General features: G+C 37.4%; 1 protein-coding gene across 9 annotated transcripts in view; it reads right to left on the bottom strand.

Moving 5' to 3' along the window:
• Positions 1–13,140, bottom strand: part of GTF2I (general transcription factor IIi) — a 102,438-nt gene that overhangs the window by 49,401 nt on the left and 39,897 nt on the right. For all 9 annotated transcript variants that reach the window (XM_045543158.1, XM_045543163.1, XM_045543160.1 and 6 more), the window contains one exon: positions 5,606–5,683. In XM_045543158.1, the coding sequence (XP_045399114.1) occupies positions 5,606–5,683 (78 nt within the window). The remainder of the gene's footprint in view (positions 1–5,605; positions 5,684–13,140) is intronic.

The raw sequence follows: 13,140 nt of genomic DNA, 5'->3' as shown, positions 1-13,140 counted from the left end.
TTTGTTAATTCTTTATTTACTTTTATTGAGGATACATTGTTAGGTACATACAAATTAATAGTTGCTGTATCAATTTAGTGACTTACTTCTTACATATTTAGTCCTTACTCTTTATCCCTTGCTACTATTTTAGAGGGGCCTCAAATTAATATTACTAAATTAGAATTTTTTTAGTTAGTATTTGCCCAGCATACCTTCATACATCACTATACTTCCAAATATCTGTTGTTTAACAGCCTTGTATTCAGATTTTATTCACCCTAAGATAGGTAGAATACTTTAACCCCCACCCTCAAAATGCTAGAGGTGCCTACCAATCATTACGAAAACCAGCACATCCCCAACACTCACATTTGAATGCCACTATCTTACAGGAACACTGACATGCACAAAGAAACATATCCAAGCCCATTTTGGAATACCAAAGATTTTAGAAGAAAACATAAATGTCTTTACATAGAAGAACGGACAAATAAATTACATTATAATCACACACTGTAACTACCATAATGATATTATTAAATCTACTTGTGACAAAATAGATAAATCTTAAAACTTTATATTGAATGAGAGACTATACTCAAAAACATACACAGTATACCATTTGTGTAGACTTAAAAACTCAGAAAATAGCATATATATATAATGTATGTGCGTGGATATCCATATACACACACTTCTGTGAAAATATTTATGTAGTGAAAGCATAACATCATTATCAAGAAATCCTTAATTTCCATGACAATGGTTAACTTAATAGACAGGAAAGTGGGAATTTGGGAGAGTCCAAAGAAAGGCTTCAATTACATATTTACATGTTATTTCTTAGGGGACTGGGGGTGGGGGGGACTAGACGGACCAAGAAAAAAAGACACAAATTATCAAATTGAAAATGAGAAGGATATCACTACAAACTTTACAAACATTAAATAAAAAATAGTAAGGTAATTCTGCACAAAACTCTATGACCTAAAATTCAAATAATTAAAATGAAGTAAACAAATTCTTGAAAGATATAAACTGTCAAAGCTCAATCAAGATGAAATAGATAACCTGAACAGCTCTGTATCTATTCAAAGTAATTTTTTTAAAGGGATGGGGTACTGATGTTGCCAGGGCTGGACTTGAACTCCTTGGGCTCAAGGGAGCCTCCCACCTGAGCTTCGCCAGTAGCTTCAACTACAGGTGCATGACACTGTGCCTGGCTGAAAGTAATTTTTTAAATGGAGAGAGTTAAAAAATTTTCAATTAGGGAAACCTCAAGGCCAAGATGGTTTCATTGGCAAATTTTAACAAACATTTAAGAAAGGGGCCGGGCGTGGTGGCTCACGCCTATAATCCTAGCACTCTGGGAGGCCGAGGCAGGTGGATCGCTCGAGGTCAGGAGTTCAAGACCAGCCTGAGCAAGAGTGAGACCCCGTCTCTACTAAAAATAGAAAGAAATTATCTGGCCAACTAAAAATATATATACAAAAAATTAGCCGGGCATGGTGGCGCATGCCTGTAGTCCCAGCTACTCGGGAGGCTGAGGCAGGAGATCGCTTAAGCCCAGGAGTTTGAGGTTGCTGTGAGCTAGGCTGACGCCACGGCACTCACTCTAGCCCGGGTAACAGAGTGAGACTGTCTCAAAAAAAAAAAAAAGAAAGGAAAGAAACCAATTCTATAAAAAACTCTACCAAACTATCACTTCTCAACTCATTTTAATGAGGCCAGCATTACCAAAACCTACCAAAACCAAGTAAAGACATTCACAAAAAAAGAAAAATACATACTATGGTCACTATCTCTTAAAAACATAAAACTGTATATTCTAAGCAAAGTATACCAAAATCACATCCAATAATATATAAAAAAGAATAATATATCATAACAGAGAAAATACAAGGCCAATCTCAACATTTTAAAATTAATGTCAATCACCATTTTAACAGACTAAACAAGAAAAACCACATAATCAACCCAACAGATGCAGAAAAATTCAACATCCAGTCATCATAAAAACTCTCAGCAAACTATAAACACAAAAGAACTTCACTGACCTGACAAAGTGTATCTACAAAAATCCACAGTTGTCAAATGGAATGATTTCCTCGTAATGTCAAGAAGGTAAGAATGTCTGCTCTTACCACTACTATTCAACATAAAACTAGAGGTCTAATCAGTGCAATAACACAAGAAAAAGAAATTTGAAACATAGAGACTAAAAAGCAAGAAATAAAATTGTCTCGGTTTACAGGGGATACAACTGTCTAAATAAAAAAAAAAATCCCAATGATTTTATCAAAAAGTTACTAGAGCTTTTAACAAATGAATTTAGCTAGGTCAAAAGAAACAGGTTAGCCAGGCATGGTGGTATGTGTCTGTAACCCCAGCTACTCAGGAGTCTGAGTTGGAAAGACTGCTTGAGCCCAGGAGTTTGAGCTCCATATACTAGCAATAAATAGAAGCCGAAATGTAAAAAAGACACTATCTTTTATAGTAACACCAAAAACATAAAATACATAGATATAAATTTTACAAAATATATATAAGACCTATAAACTGAAAACAAAACACAGATGAAAAAGATAATGGAAGAATTAAATAGAAAAGATACATATACCATGTTCATGCATAGAAAGGCTTATTATTAAGCTCTTCAACCAAATTTGATCTATGGATGGAGCACAATCCCCATCAAAATTCCCACGGGCTTTTTTGAACAAACTGACAAGCTGATTTTTAAAAATTCCTATGAAAAGCAAAGGAGCTGGATGAGATAAAAGTTTGAACAAGAACAAAGTTGGAGGATGCTCATAATCTGATTCCAAGAATTACTATAAACCTATATATAGTATTTGAGACAGTGTAATACTGGTGAAAGGACAGACACATACATCAATGTAACAGAATACGCTCCAGAAATTGACAGAGATGCAAAGGTAATCCAACAGGTAAAGAACAGTCTTTTCAACAAATGATGCTTAAAAAATTAGATATCTGTGTGCAAAATTTTGAACTCGGTACCTTGCACTGAGTATTTTGCTGACAAAAATTAGCTCAAAATTAAACAAAGACCTAAGTGTAAAACTATAAAATGTTTCTAAATATAAAAGAACATCTTTGGGATTCTGGGTTAGTCAAAAATTTCTACAATATGACACTTAAGACACAATCCATACAAAAATCAGTAAGTTGGACTTGGTCAAATTAAACTAATTGCAGATCACATCACAAAGGACTTTTATTCAGAATATATGAAGAATTGCCAAAACTCAATTTTTAAAAAAAAATTTTTCAGTCAGGGCCTAATTATGTTACCCAGGCTGGTCTTGAATTCCTGGGCTCAAGCTATCCCCCTGCCTCAGCCTCCCAGTAGCTGAGATCGCAGGCAGGTGCCACTGCACTTGGCAAAACTCAATTATTAAGAAAAACATCCACATTGCATGGACTATACCTTCCCTGCTAGGTACAAAACTAATTGTCTAGCTCACACCTTGTTCAAATGCACTTAATATATTCTCATTTCAGATAATCTTTTCTTTCCACAAACATGTGATTTCCATTTCTTATTTACTTAGGCATCACCTTAAATCACTCACCCTCTTAAATCTGAGAAGGGGAGAAAAAAGTTTCTACAATCATGGCTGATAATAACAGCAATGCTAACCAAGACAATACCAAAAACAAAAAGAGACTTTATTTTAAACATTAAACAGAATCTATATTTAAAACTATTTCATTAAACAGTATTTACAACTTTATGCAAATAAACTAGTAAGGTACCAACAGTTGCAATAACGGCTAAATGTTTTCCAGCTCTTGAATCATCTAAACTTTTTGCCATGTAATTCCTAATTACAATGGTAAACTTCAAAATTGACTGCTAAAACATGAAATTCACTATGACATGGTCTACTATAAGTATACAGACATTCACATAATTACAAACCAGAATGAGCCAGAATGAGTTTATTAAAAACACTATCAAAATCCGCCAGAACCAATAAGACTATCTTTTTAAAGAAAATAAACCTGACTATTAGGCAAATGCAGTTTAAAGCCACAATGAAGGATCCTAACACAACTACTTAAGTGACTAAAATTAACAAGACTGACAATACAAGTGTTGGAAAGATGTATGGCAACTAGAACTCTCATATGCTGCTAAAAGAAATGTAAAATAGTATAAGCACTTTGAAAAACAGTTTGGCAGTTTCTTAAAAATTTAAATACCTACCATATATCCCAGCTGTTCCATTTCTAGATATCTACTCAAGAGAAATGAAGGTATATGTCCACAGAAAAACTTTTTACACAGCTCTTCACTGTAGCTTTATTTGTAACAGCCCCAGACTGGAAACGACCCAAATGGCTATCAACAGACAAAGGGAAGCACAGACCATGGCACAGGCTGGACAGCAATCACCAACAAAATGCAATCGACTACTGATCTGCACAACACTGCGGGTGAATTTCAAAACAATCGTCTGACATGAAAGAGGTCACTGCTCTCCTGCCCCAAGAAAATACTACATATTTTATCATTTCATTACCAATTTCTAGAAAATGGAAACTAATCTAAAATGATAGAAAATAGATCAGTGGTTGCCTGAGGACTGGGGAAGGCAATGAATTACAAAGCGACACAAAGAAACTTTTGGGACTAATGAATATGTCATTATCTTGGTTACAGTGAAGATGGTTTAATAGCTATGTACATGACAAAACCAACCAGATTTCATACTTTAAATGTTTAATGTAGTGTAATTAGGCAATGACAAAAAATTAAGCTGGCCAGGCGAGCAGATCGTTTGAGCTGAGGACTTCGAGACCAGCCTGAGCAAGAGCAAGACCCCGTCTCTACTAAAAATAGAAAGAAATTAGCTGGACAACTAAAAATATATTAAAAAAAAAATTAGCCAGGCATGGTGGCACATGCCTGTAGGCCCAGCTACTCGGGAGGCTGAGGCAGAAAGATTGCTTGAGCCCAGGAGTTTCAGGTTGCTGTGAGCTAGGCTGACGCCACGGCATTGTAGCCTGGGCAACAAAGTGAGACTCTGTCTCCAAAAAAAAAAAAAAATTAAGCTGTAAGAAATAGAAAACATTCTTCTAACTAGAACCCCTCAATGCATAAAAGCATAATGCATTGTGGTATTATGAGCTTTAATTCTTTCTTAAAAATCAAGCAAAAAGATAATGGAACAAGAGGATAAATAGTTAAAACTTATCACTGTCTTACATTTTATAATTTTTAAGATAATGATGATGCTTGGGGAATAGTTATCTTTGTTGCATAAATAGAGCTATTAAAGTTTCAGAAGACTTCTCATGCTTTGCAAGTAACACTAGAAACTGGAACTGAATTCTAAATTGTGTCACAACTTTCCCTCATCCTTTTAAGAACACTAATGGCTATTTTACACATCCATTAAAGATAGTCTGAGTTGATTTTATTTCCTCATTTTTGAATTCTTATTTTAGCCTAGTGATCAAATTACAAATATATGTCAATCAAGGACTAATCAATAAAATAATATTTAAGAACTTCAAGCAATTGATAAATAAATTTTAATTTTAAGCACCAATAACTTTTAGAAAGAACAATTGTATTAAATAGTGTTACCTTGAATGTTATATTGATAATAATCAGGATCTTCTGATTCTTCCTTTACTGTCACAGCTGCCATTTCCAGGGAAATGCCTGTGAAAGCAAATGAAATTACATGATTACATGTCAGGGCATTCAGTCACATTGTAACTGAGAAAGCCCTGGGCCCTCCCCATAATGTACAGTAACACACACACATTTTAAAGACTTTGAAAGGACAAAAGTTTGCTAGGTAACAGGGGGTAAAAATGACCTATAACCCCAACCAAGCCAAAATTTTAACCACTATTAATATTCTGGGACTATCTGCCTATTTTTTTTCTCCAACACAAGCTCTTATCTTTGGAATTGAAGAAAATTAATCATCCTCCATTGTTACTTAATATTAAAAGTACTTTTACAAACCACTGGACAACACTTGTAAACAGCAGTTTTAATGATTCAACATTGCAGAGTAGAGATGGCACAATGTTTAACCATTTCAATAATGAGATACATTGATTTATTTTCCTAAAAATTCCCTTTTAGCAAGGGTACAAAGCACACTGCATAAAGTTTTGTCCACAATTGAGACAGATAATTTGCAGTAGACCTTTGCAGTCAGATATAAAAGAGTACACATTGTATAATTCCACTTATGTGGTGGTCAAATTGGGCAAAAGAACTCTATGATATTAAAAATTTACCAAGTGGTTGCCTTTGGGAGGGGGTAATGAGAGAGCAGCAGCAGTGGGCCTTCTTAAGAGTGTTGTTAATGTTCTATATCTTGATGTGGGTGTTAAGTTACAGAAATGTCGGGCCGGGCACAGTGGCTCACGCCTGTTATCCTAGCACTCTGGGAGGCCCGAAGTGGGAGGATTGATTGACCTTAGGAATTCGAGACCAGCCTGAGCGAGACCCTGTCTCTACTAAAAATAGAAAAATTAGCCGGGCATGGTGGCGTGCACCTGTAGTCTCATCTACTTGGGAGGCTGAGCCAGGAGAATTGCCTGAGTTTGAGGTTGCTTTGAGTTAGGCTGATGCCACCACACTCTAGCCCAGGTGACAGAGCGAGACTCCATCTCAAAAGAAAAGTTACAGAAGTGTCTATAATTTTTACTTATGGACCTGTACACTTATATTCTGCACATTTTCTTATATTATACATCAATAAAAATCTTTAAGAAAGAAAATAATATCCATATACTCTTCAAAAACAACCCTTCCTGGACAGCCTGACAGGGTCAGACAACTGGGGCTTACAGAAATGATACACCAATTTCAGCGTACGAAACTTCTAGTTTCCAATTCCGCATGTAAGGAACTTGGAAGTTGCTGCTCATCCTAACAATAAAAAGCGGAACGACTGAAATACTAACACCTCTTCTTGAAACGGAAAAAGAGGTGTGGACATAAGGCAAACCGCTGGCCCAAGACTAGAGACAGACAGGGGAACACAGGGAGCCACAGCCTACACCAGGAGCAGAGTAGTGCTGGGGCCAGAAGACCAGACTGACGAACTTCGGAGGCTGGGTATGGAGAAGTCCAGAGGGGCCCAGCCATACACAGGAGACCCCCACACTTTTTTGTTTTACCTCTGGGAGCTCTACCAGGCTTTCACAGTAAATCTCAGAGAAAAGTCCCTTCATGCTTCTAGCACAGGGAGGAGGAAAAAAAAAACATTTTCCCATAAGCCAGAGTATTCTGCTCCTGTTCACAAGGCCTGCCCTCACCTGCCCTCAGGAGAAACAGTTTTTTTTTGGAGACAGAGTCTCACTCTGTCGCCTGGGCTAGAGTGCTGTGGCGTCAGCCTAGCTCACAGCAACCTCAAATTCCAGGGCTCAAGCGATCCTCCTGCCTCAGCCTCCCGAGTAGCTGGGACTACAGGCATGCACCACCATGCCAGGCTAATTTTTCTATTTTTAATAGAGACCGGGTCTCAGGTCTTCCTATTGCTCTGGCTGGTCTCGAACTCCTGACCTTGAGCAATCCACCTGCCTCGGCCTCCCAGATAGCTAGGATTACAGGCGTGAGCCACCACGCCCAGCCAGGAGAAACTATTTAATCAGAGCCTAACTGACCCTCCCAGGGGAAGGGAAATGCCCGACTCCAGCCCACACTAGCCTTCCTGTGCCGGCATGTGGGGGGAGAGACACTGAGAAGTACGTATGAAGACACAGGCTAATTTTATCGTATGATTGCAGGTCCTAAATTCTCTCCCCATCTCAGGAGCAGGTTACCCACAGACAAGTTTAAGAAGTGAACAATGGATGGGAATATAATACACATTTCAGACTAAGACATTAAACCATAATCATACCAATCCCGTAATGAACTAAATAGTGAATTGGTGCTATCTGACTTGAGAAATCTGGAAAGAATATTTTCAGCTAGAGAAGTAGCTCAAAAAGAGAGTCAGCTTGATATACAAAAGGGTGTTTATCCCTGAAGCAAAGAACGGTGTTACTCTATTGCCTGTATTTACCAAGAGGAAATTGTTTTCCTGCTATACAATGGGGGCAGAGAACACTACACTGGAACCTAGGGCATTCCATGGGTTGCCTCTTAGTATTTCTGTGTCCATCACAAAAAGTTAACGGAAAATTAAAGCAAATAAAAAAGGCAGATTCACCAGGGATTAAGACCCTTCAGGAATGAAGGTTTGGGTCACCCCAACCAGATAAAAAACCTTACCCAGCTAAGGTCCTGGCTGAAGGAAAAGGAAACATAGTATCTTGGGTAGTGAACTAAGTAAGGTATAAATTTTTGTGCCAATCGATAGCAGATTAGGGTGACTATAGTTATCAACAATGTGTTGTATATTCCAAAATGGCTAGAAGACTTGAAGTGTTCCCAACACGTAGAAGTGATAAATACTCAGGTGATGGACACCCTAAATACCTTGACAGTCTATGCATGAAACAAATATCACATGTACTCCATAAATATATACAAATTTATATATCAATTTTTAAAAAGGTAAATCAAAAAAAATTGTAACAAGTTGCAGAAATGTGAACTGCAGCAGCTACGCAAGTCCTTCCTTGCTTGTTATGAATGTGTAAATGTTATGTATTTGCATATATTAACTTTTCTCTCTTCTCCTGTGTATTATTATGTTACAGTTTTGTTGGAGGTTTACTTTACCATTTACTTGAGATAAGAGAACACTGAAATAAGTTAGGACTGAATGTGAGGACTAAGTAATATAGCTTATGACAGGATAGTAAATTAGTATCCCAGGAATGGATATAATGGCTGTAGGAGTGCTATGTCTCCCCATTTTGAGGAGAGGACAAAAATGGATTTATCTGTAGGAAGTAAAGTTGCATCTCATTTGAGGGGAACAGTTGTTTTGCTGCTATACAAAAGTTCAAATATTGGAGAAGGGTGTGTATGTATGCTGAGTAGCCAAAGGGGGGTGGCCTGAGCCAGCCATTATCAAGTTGTCTCTGTTGCAACCTGCCCTCTCAGTCTCTGCACACCAGCTGGCTCCTTGTCAGCCTCTGCCACCAGGGAACGCTACGAGGAGATAAGGCTAGCAAAAGCAGCCTAGCAAAAGCAGGCCCTTCCCATGGCAACAGCTGGGCCCAGTCTGTAATGTTTCCAACGCTACCAGTACCAGCTTCAGCATGCCCCTCAGGCACCAGTTCTAGCCAAACATTATACCATCTAGCCAAACATTATGCCACCTGTAAGTCAAAATTAAAGCTTAAGAGTGGCAGCCATTTCATGGAATTGTTACATATGTGATACCTTGCTTTTTTCCTTTTGGCTACAAAGTTAAATTTATAACTAGTTAAAAATCTTAACATTAAATATTCTCTGTTCAAATAATTTGTATGGCTTCTGTCTCCTGAGTGGACCCTGGCTATAAATGTAAATCTAAAAAATAAAAATCTTAAAAGAATTTGCAGGGTAAATGAAGAATACAGAGACGTACAATGCACTAAAAACTAAACAAAAAACTGAGATTTCCTGTGGAATAAGAAAGAAAAAAAGAAAAACCTCTGTGAAACAAGTAAACAGTGTAAAAGATTCAAACACCTATTCTGAGAGAAGACAATTCAACACCAACTTTCTTGCAGATCTCCCAGAAAACACTTACACACATGAAAGTTCTCATTCACACATTCATGCATGCACACACACAAGTTAATACAGCCCTTCCCCTTTCCCCAGCAATTCACTCCAAATGCCTTGAGACAGGACCAAGCAAGGCGGGCAGCTGTGCCAGGGAGCATGGCAGAGGGCGGAGGACACTGATCAGGGTTGGGCGGACAGAGGCAGATGAGGGCAGGCAAGGGTGGCCACAGCTCAAGAGGGAGCATGAGTGTAAGCGAGGTGCAGAGGGGAGCAGCAGGAGGCAATGAGACCTGGGTTAAAACCAAGGGAAGCAATGAAATGAAGAAATACACTGAGAATATTTGAGTGTCATGCTTCTATGACAGAAGAGAATGGTAAATCCAAAAAAGGAAGAAAAAAACAAGCCCTGAGGTGTTAAGAGTGGAACTAAACATATAGGTATAAGCTTTTGGCCTTCAATATATATATATATATAAAGGACACAAATAAATACAGATGCAAATGTATGCATGTATGCATGGGAGTAATTCACTTTCCTTATTTTGCTTATTATACTGCGGTTATGCAGGACAATGTCCTTGTTTGTTAAGAATTTTACACGAAAGCAGTAAAACATAGAGCGTCATATTGACAACTGTCAAATGGTTCAGGAAAAAGTTCCTTACGCTGTACATAGAAGCATTGTTAGCTTTCAATTGTTTCAAAATGCAACTTACTTAAAAACAAAAATTTTAAAGAATATTATGTCTTCCGTATCTTGCCTTTCTCTTGTACTATTATTTTATAGATGTCTATATAAATATATATAGATCTATCATACCGTGTTTACTAGCAACCAGAATTTCACTAATGGAGCTATAGGTTAATGATCATTTTTGTTAGGTAACAATTGGTCAAAGAATATATGCATCTTAAAATGTATCATCCACAAGGCAGCAACAATCTATATGCACATAAAGAACGCTTTCACCTTTCTCTCCAAACTCTTTGCTGAGACTGGGCATGGGCAAAGTTTAATGTTTACCCATCTGCTAAGTATAAAACATGATTCTCTGATTGTTATCCCTATTTTTTAAACTAGATTGAGCATTTTCTCTTGTTTCTTTAATCTTTGGTCATTTAGTTTTTGCATTAGCTCTTTGTAAGTCAAATAATACAACCTTTTGTCATTTGTCTTGGAAATAGTTATACCCTGTCTCTTAAGTGTCCACTGACACATATTAGCTGATTTTGCCATATAAAATTTTTAGGTTTTTAGTCAAATGTAATGCTTAGAAAGCATTTCAAGAAACATTAACATTTTTTGACGGGTTTTTAATCTAAAATTTTATCATATCTGAATTTTAATACTTCTTGAAGTAATGTCAGATTATAAATGCTTGGCTTTTATTAGCTTTCTAGATGATTCTGTTTGGTTTTCTATATAGGCATATAACCAGCAAAAGAAGATGCTGCTCATCATTTACAACCCCTATTCGTACTGGTTTATGCATCGTAGAACCCTGGTGAGTAACTGGTAAAAGTAAGCATCTCTGTCTCATGGGGAGTGCTTCTAGAGGTTCACCATTAAACATAATGACAGGCTGGCATTTATAACTATATATATTATTCCAACCATTTATATCTGCTGCCTTTTCATCACCTGCCCAGATGATGTATTATTTCTAATTAGCTCAGTAACATGAGAAAGTGATTGAGATTTTCTAATAAAATCATCTTTGTGTTTCTAGACAAATCCTATATCTGAAAATCACTATGTAAGATAATTTTTGAACTAATCTGAAAGCATAGAGAAAGCCACACAATGGCAGGATCTGCAACAGTGAGCACCCAGATATAACACACCCATTGTCTACAAGAGGTTAAACCAGGAGACATGACTATTTTTTAATGATGTGAAATTGTGTTTTGTACAACTGAAAATTTCTGGACCTCACAGATAGCCTCTGGGCAGGTTATACAGTTTATATATTCCTTTAATAAGTAAATACTGTAAATATCCATTTTTTCATTTCCAATTACCAAGGATAATCATAAACTTCCTTACTAGTAATGATACAATGACATTTTAAAATTATGTATTATTTTTAAAAGATGAAGTGGTCTTCATCCTCTTAACATAGACCTAGAGTAACAAAAAATAGTTCCAATATAATTATAATTAAGTCAGGAAGAGCCATATGTTCCTAAATAAGTAAAAACACCTGTGTCCTAGAAATCAAACATGACAAGAGAGCAGGCCAGGCACAGTAACTCACACCAATAATCCTAGCTCTCTGCGAGGCCACGGAGAGAGGATCACTCCCAGCCAGGAGTTTGAGACCCGCCTGAGCAACATAGTGAAACCCCATCTCAACAAAAAATAGAAAAACTTAGCCGAGTGTGGTACTGTGTACCTGTAGTCCCAGCTACTTGGGAGGCTGAGGCAGGAGGATCACTTGAACCCAGAAGTCTAAGGTTGCAGTGAGCTATGGTGACACCACTGCAATCCTGCTGGGGCAACACAGTAAGACCCTGTCTCAGGAAGGGAAAAAAAAAAACCATGCAAATAAATATCAAGTAAAATGTCCAAAATCATGATCCAATCTGAAAGAACTCAAACAATAAAAATCTATTTAATCGGCCGGGCGCCGTGGTTCACGCCTGTAATACTAGCATTCTGGGAGGCCGAGGCGGGAGGATCGCTCAAGGTCAGGAGTTCAAGACCAGCCTGAGCAAGAGCGAGACCCCATCTCTACTAAAAATAGAAAGAAATTAGCTGGACAGCTAAAAATATATATAGAAAAAATTAGCTGGGCATGGTGGCGCATGCCTGTAGTCCCAGCTACTCGGGAGGCTGAGGCAGGAGGATCACTTGAGTCCAGCAGTTTGAGGTTGCTGTGAGCTAGGCTGATGCCATGGCACTCTAGCCTGGGCAACAGAGACTCTGTCTCAAAAAAAAAAAAAAATCTATTTAATTATATAAGTGGAAAAAGGGAAGAAGACTCGCAAGTTGTAAAATAATCATATCCTCACCTCATTTTCCATATCATAATAGGTAGATATACCCAAACATTAAATCTACATGAAATGCAGTGTGGCAGTGACAAAACGATAGGCATTACAGTTCAATGGAATAGAACTGAGAGTGCTGAAGTCAGTTAATTTTTGACAAAGGTGCTCCTGCAATCCAATGCAGAAAGAAACGATGGTCTTTTCAACAAATGGTGCTGGTACATCCATGTGCAAAATGATGCATTTACACCCTAACCTCACAAAATTCATAAAAATCAACTCACAATGGATCTTACACCTAAACATAAGAGCAAAAATTATAAAACTTCAAGAAGAAAACCTAAGTGTAAGTCTTTGTAATCTTAGGTTGGGCAAAGATTTTCTAGGCACAACACCAAAAGGATAAACAATAAAAAAAAAAAAAAACACTTGAAAAACTCAATTTCATCAAATTAAAAACTTTGAACTTCAGGGACACAACCAAAAAGAAA

This window comes from Lemur catta, chromosome 2, assembly GCF_020740605.2.
Source record: "Lemur catta isolate mLemCat1 chromosome 2, mLemCat1.pri, whole genome shotgun sequence".
Classification (NCBI taxonomy): Eukaryota; Metazoa; Chordata; class Mammalia; order Primates; family Lemuridae; genus Lemur; species Lemur catta.
The sequence above is the reverse complement of the archived record's forward strand: the minus strand, read 5'-3'. Positions and strand labels throughout refer to the sequence as shown.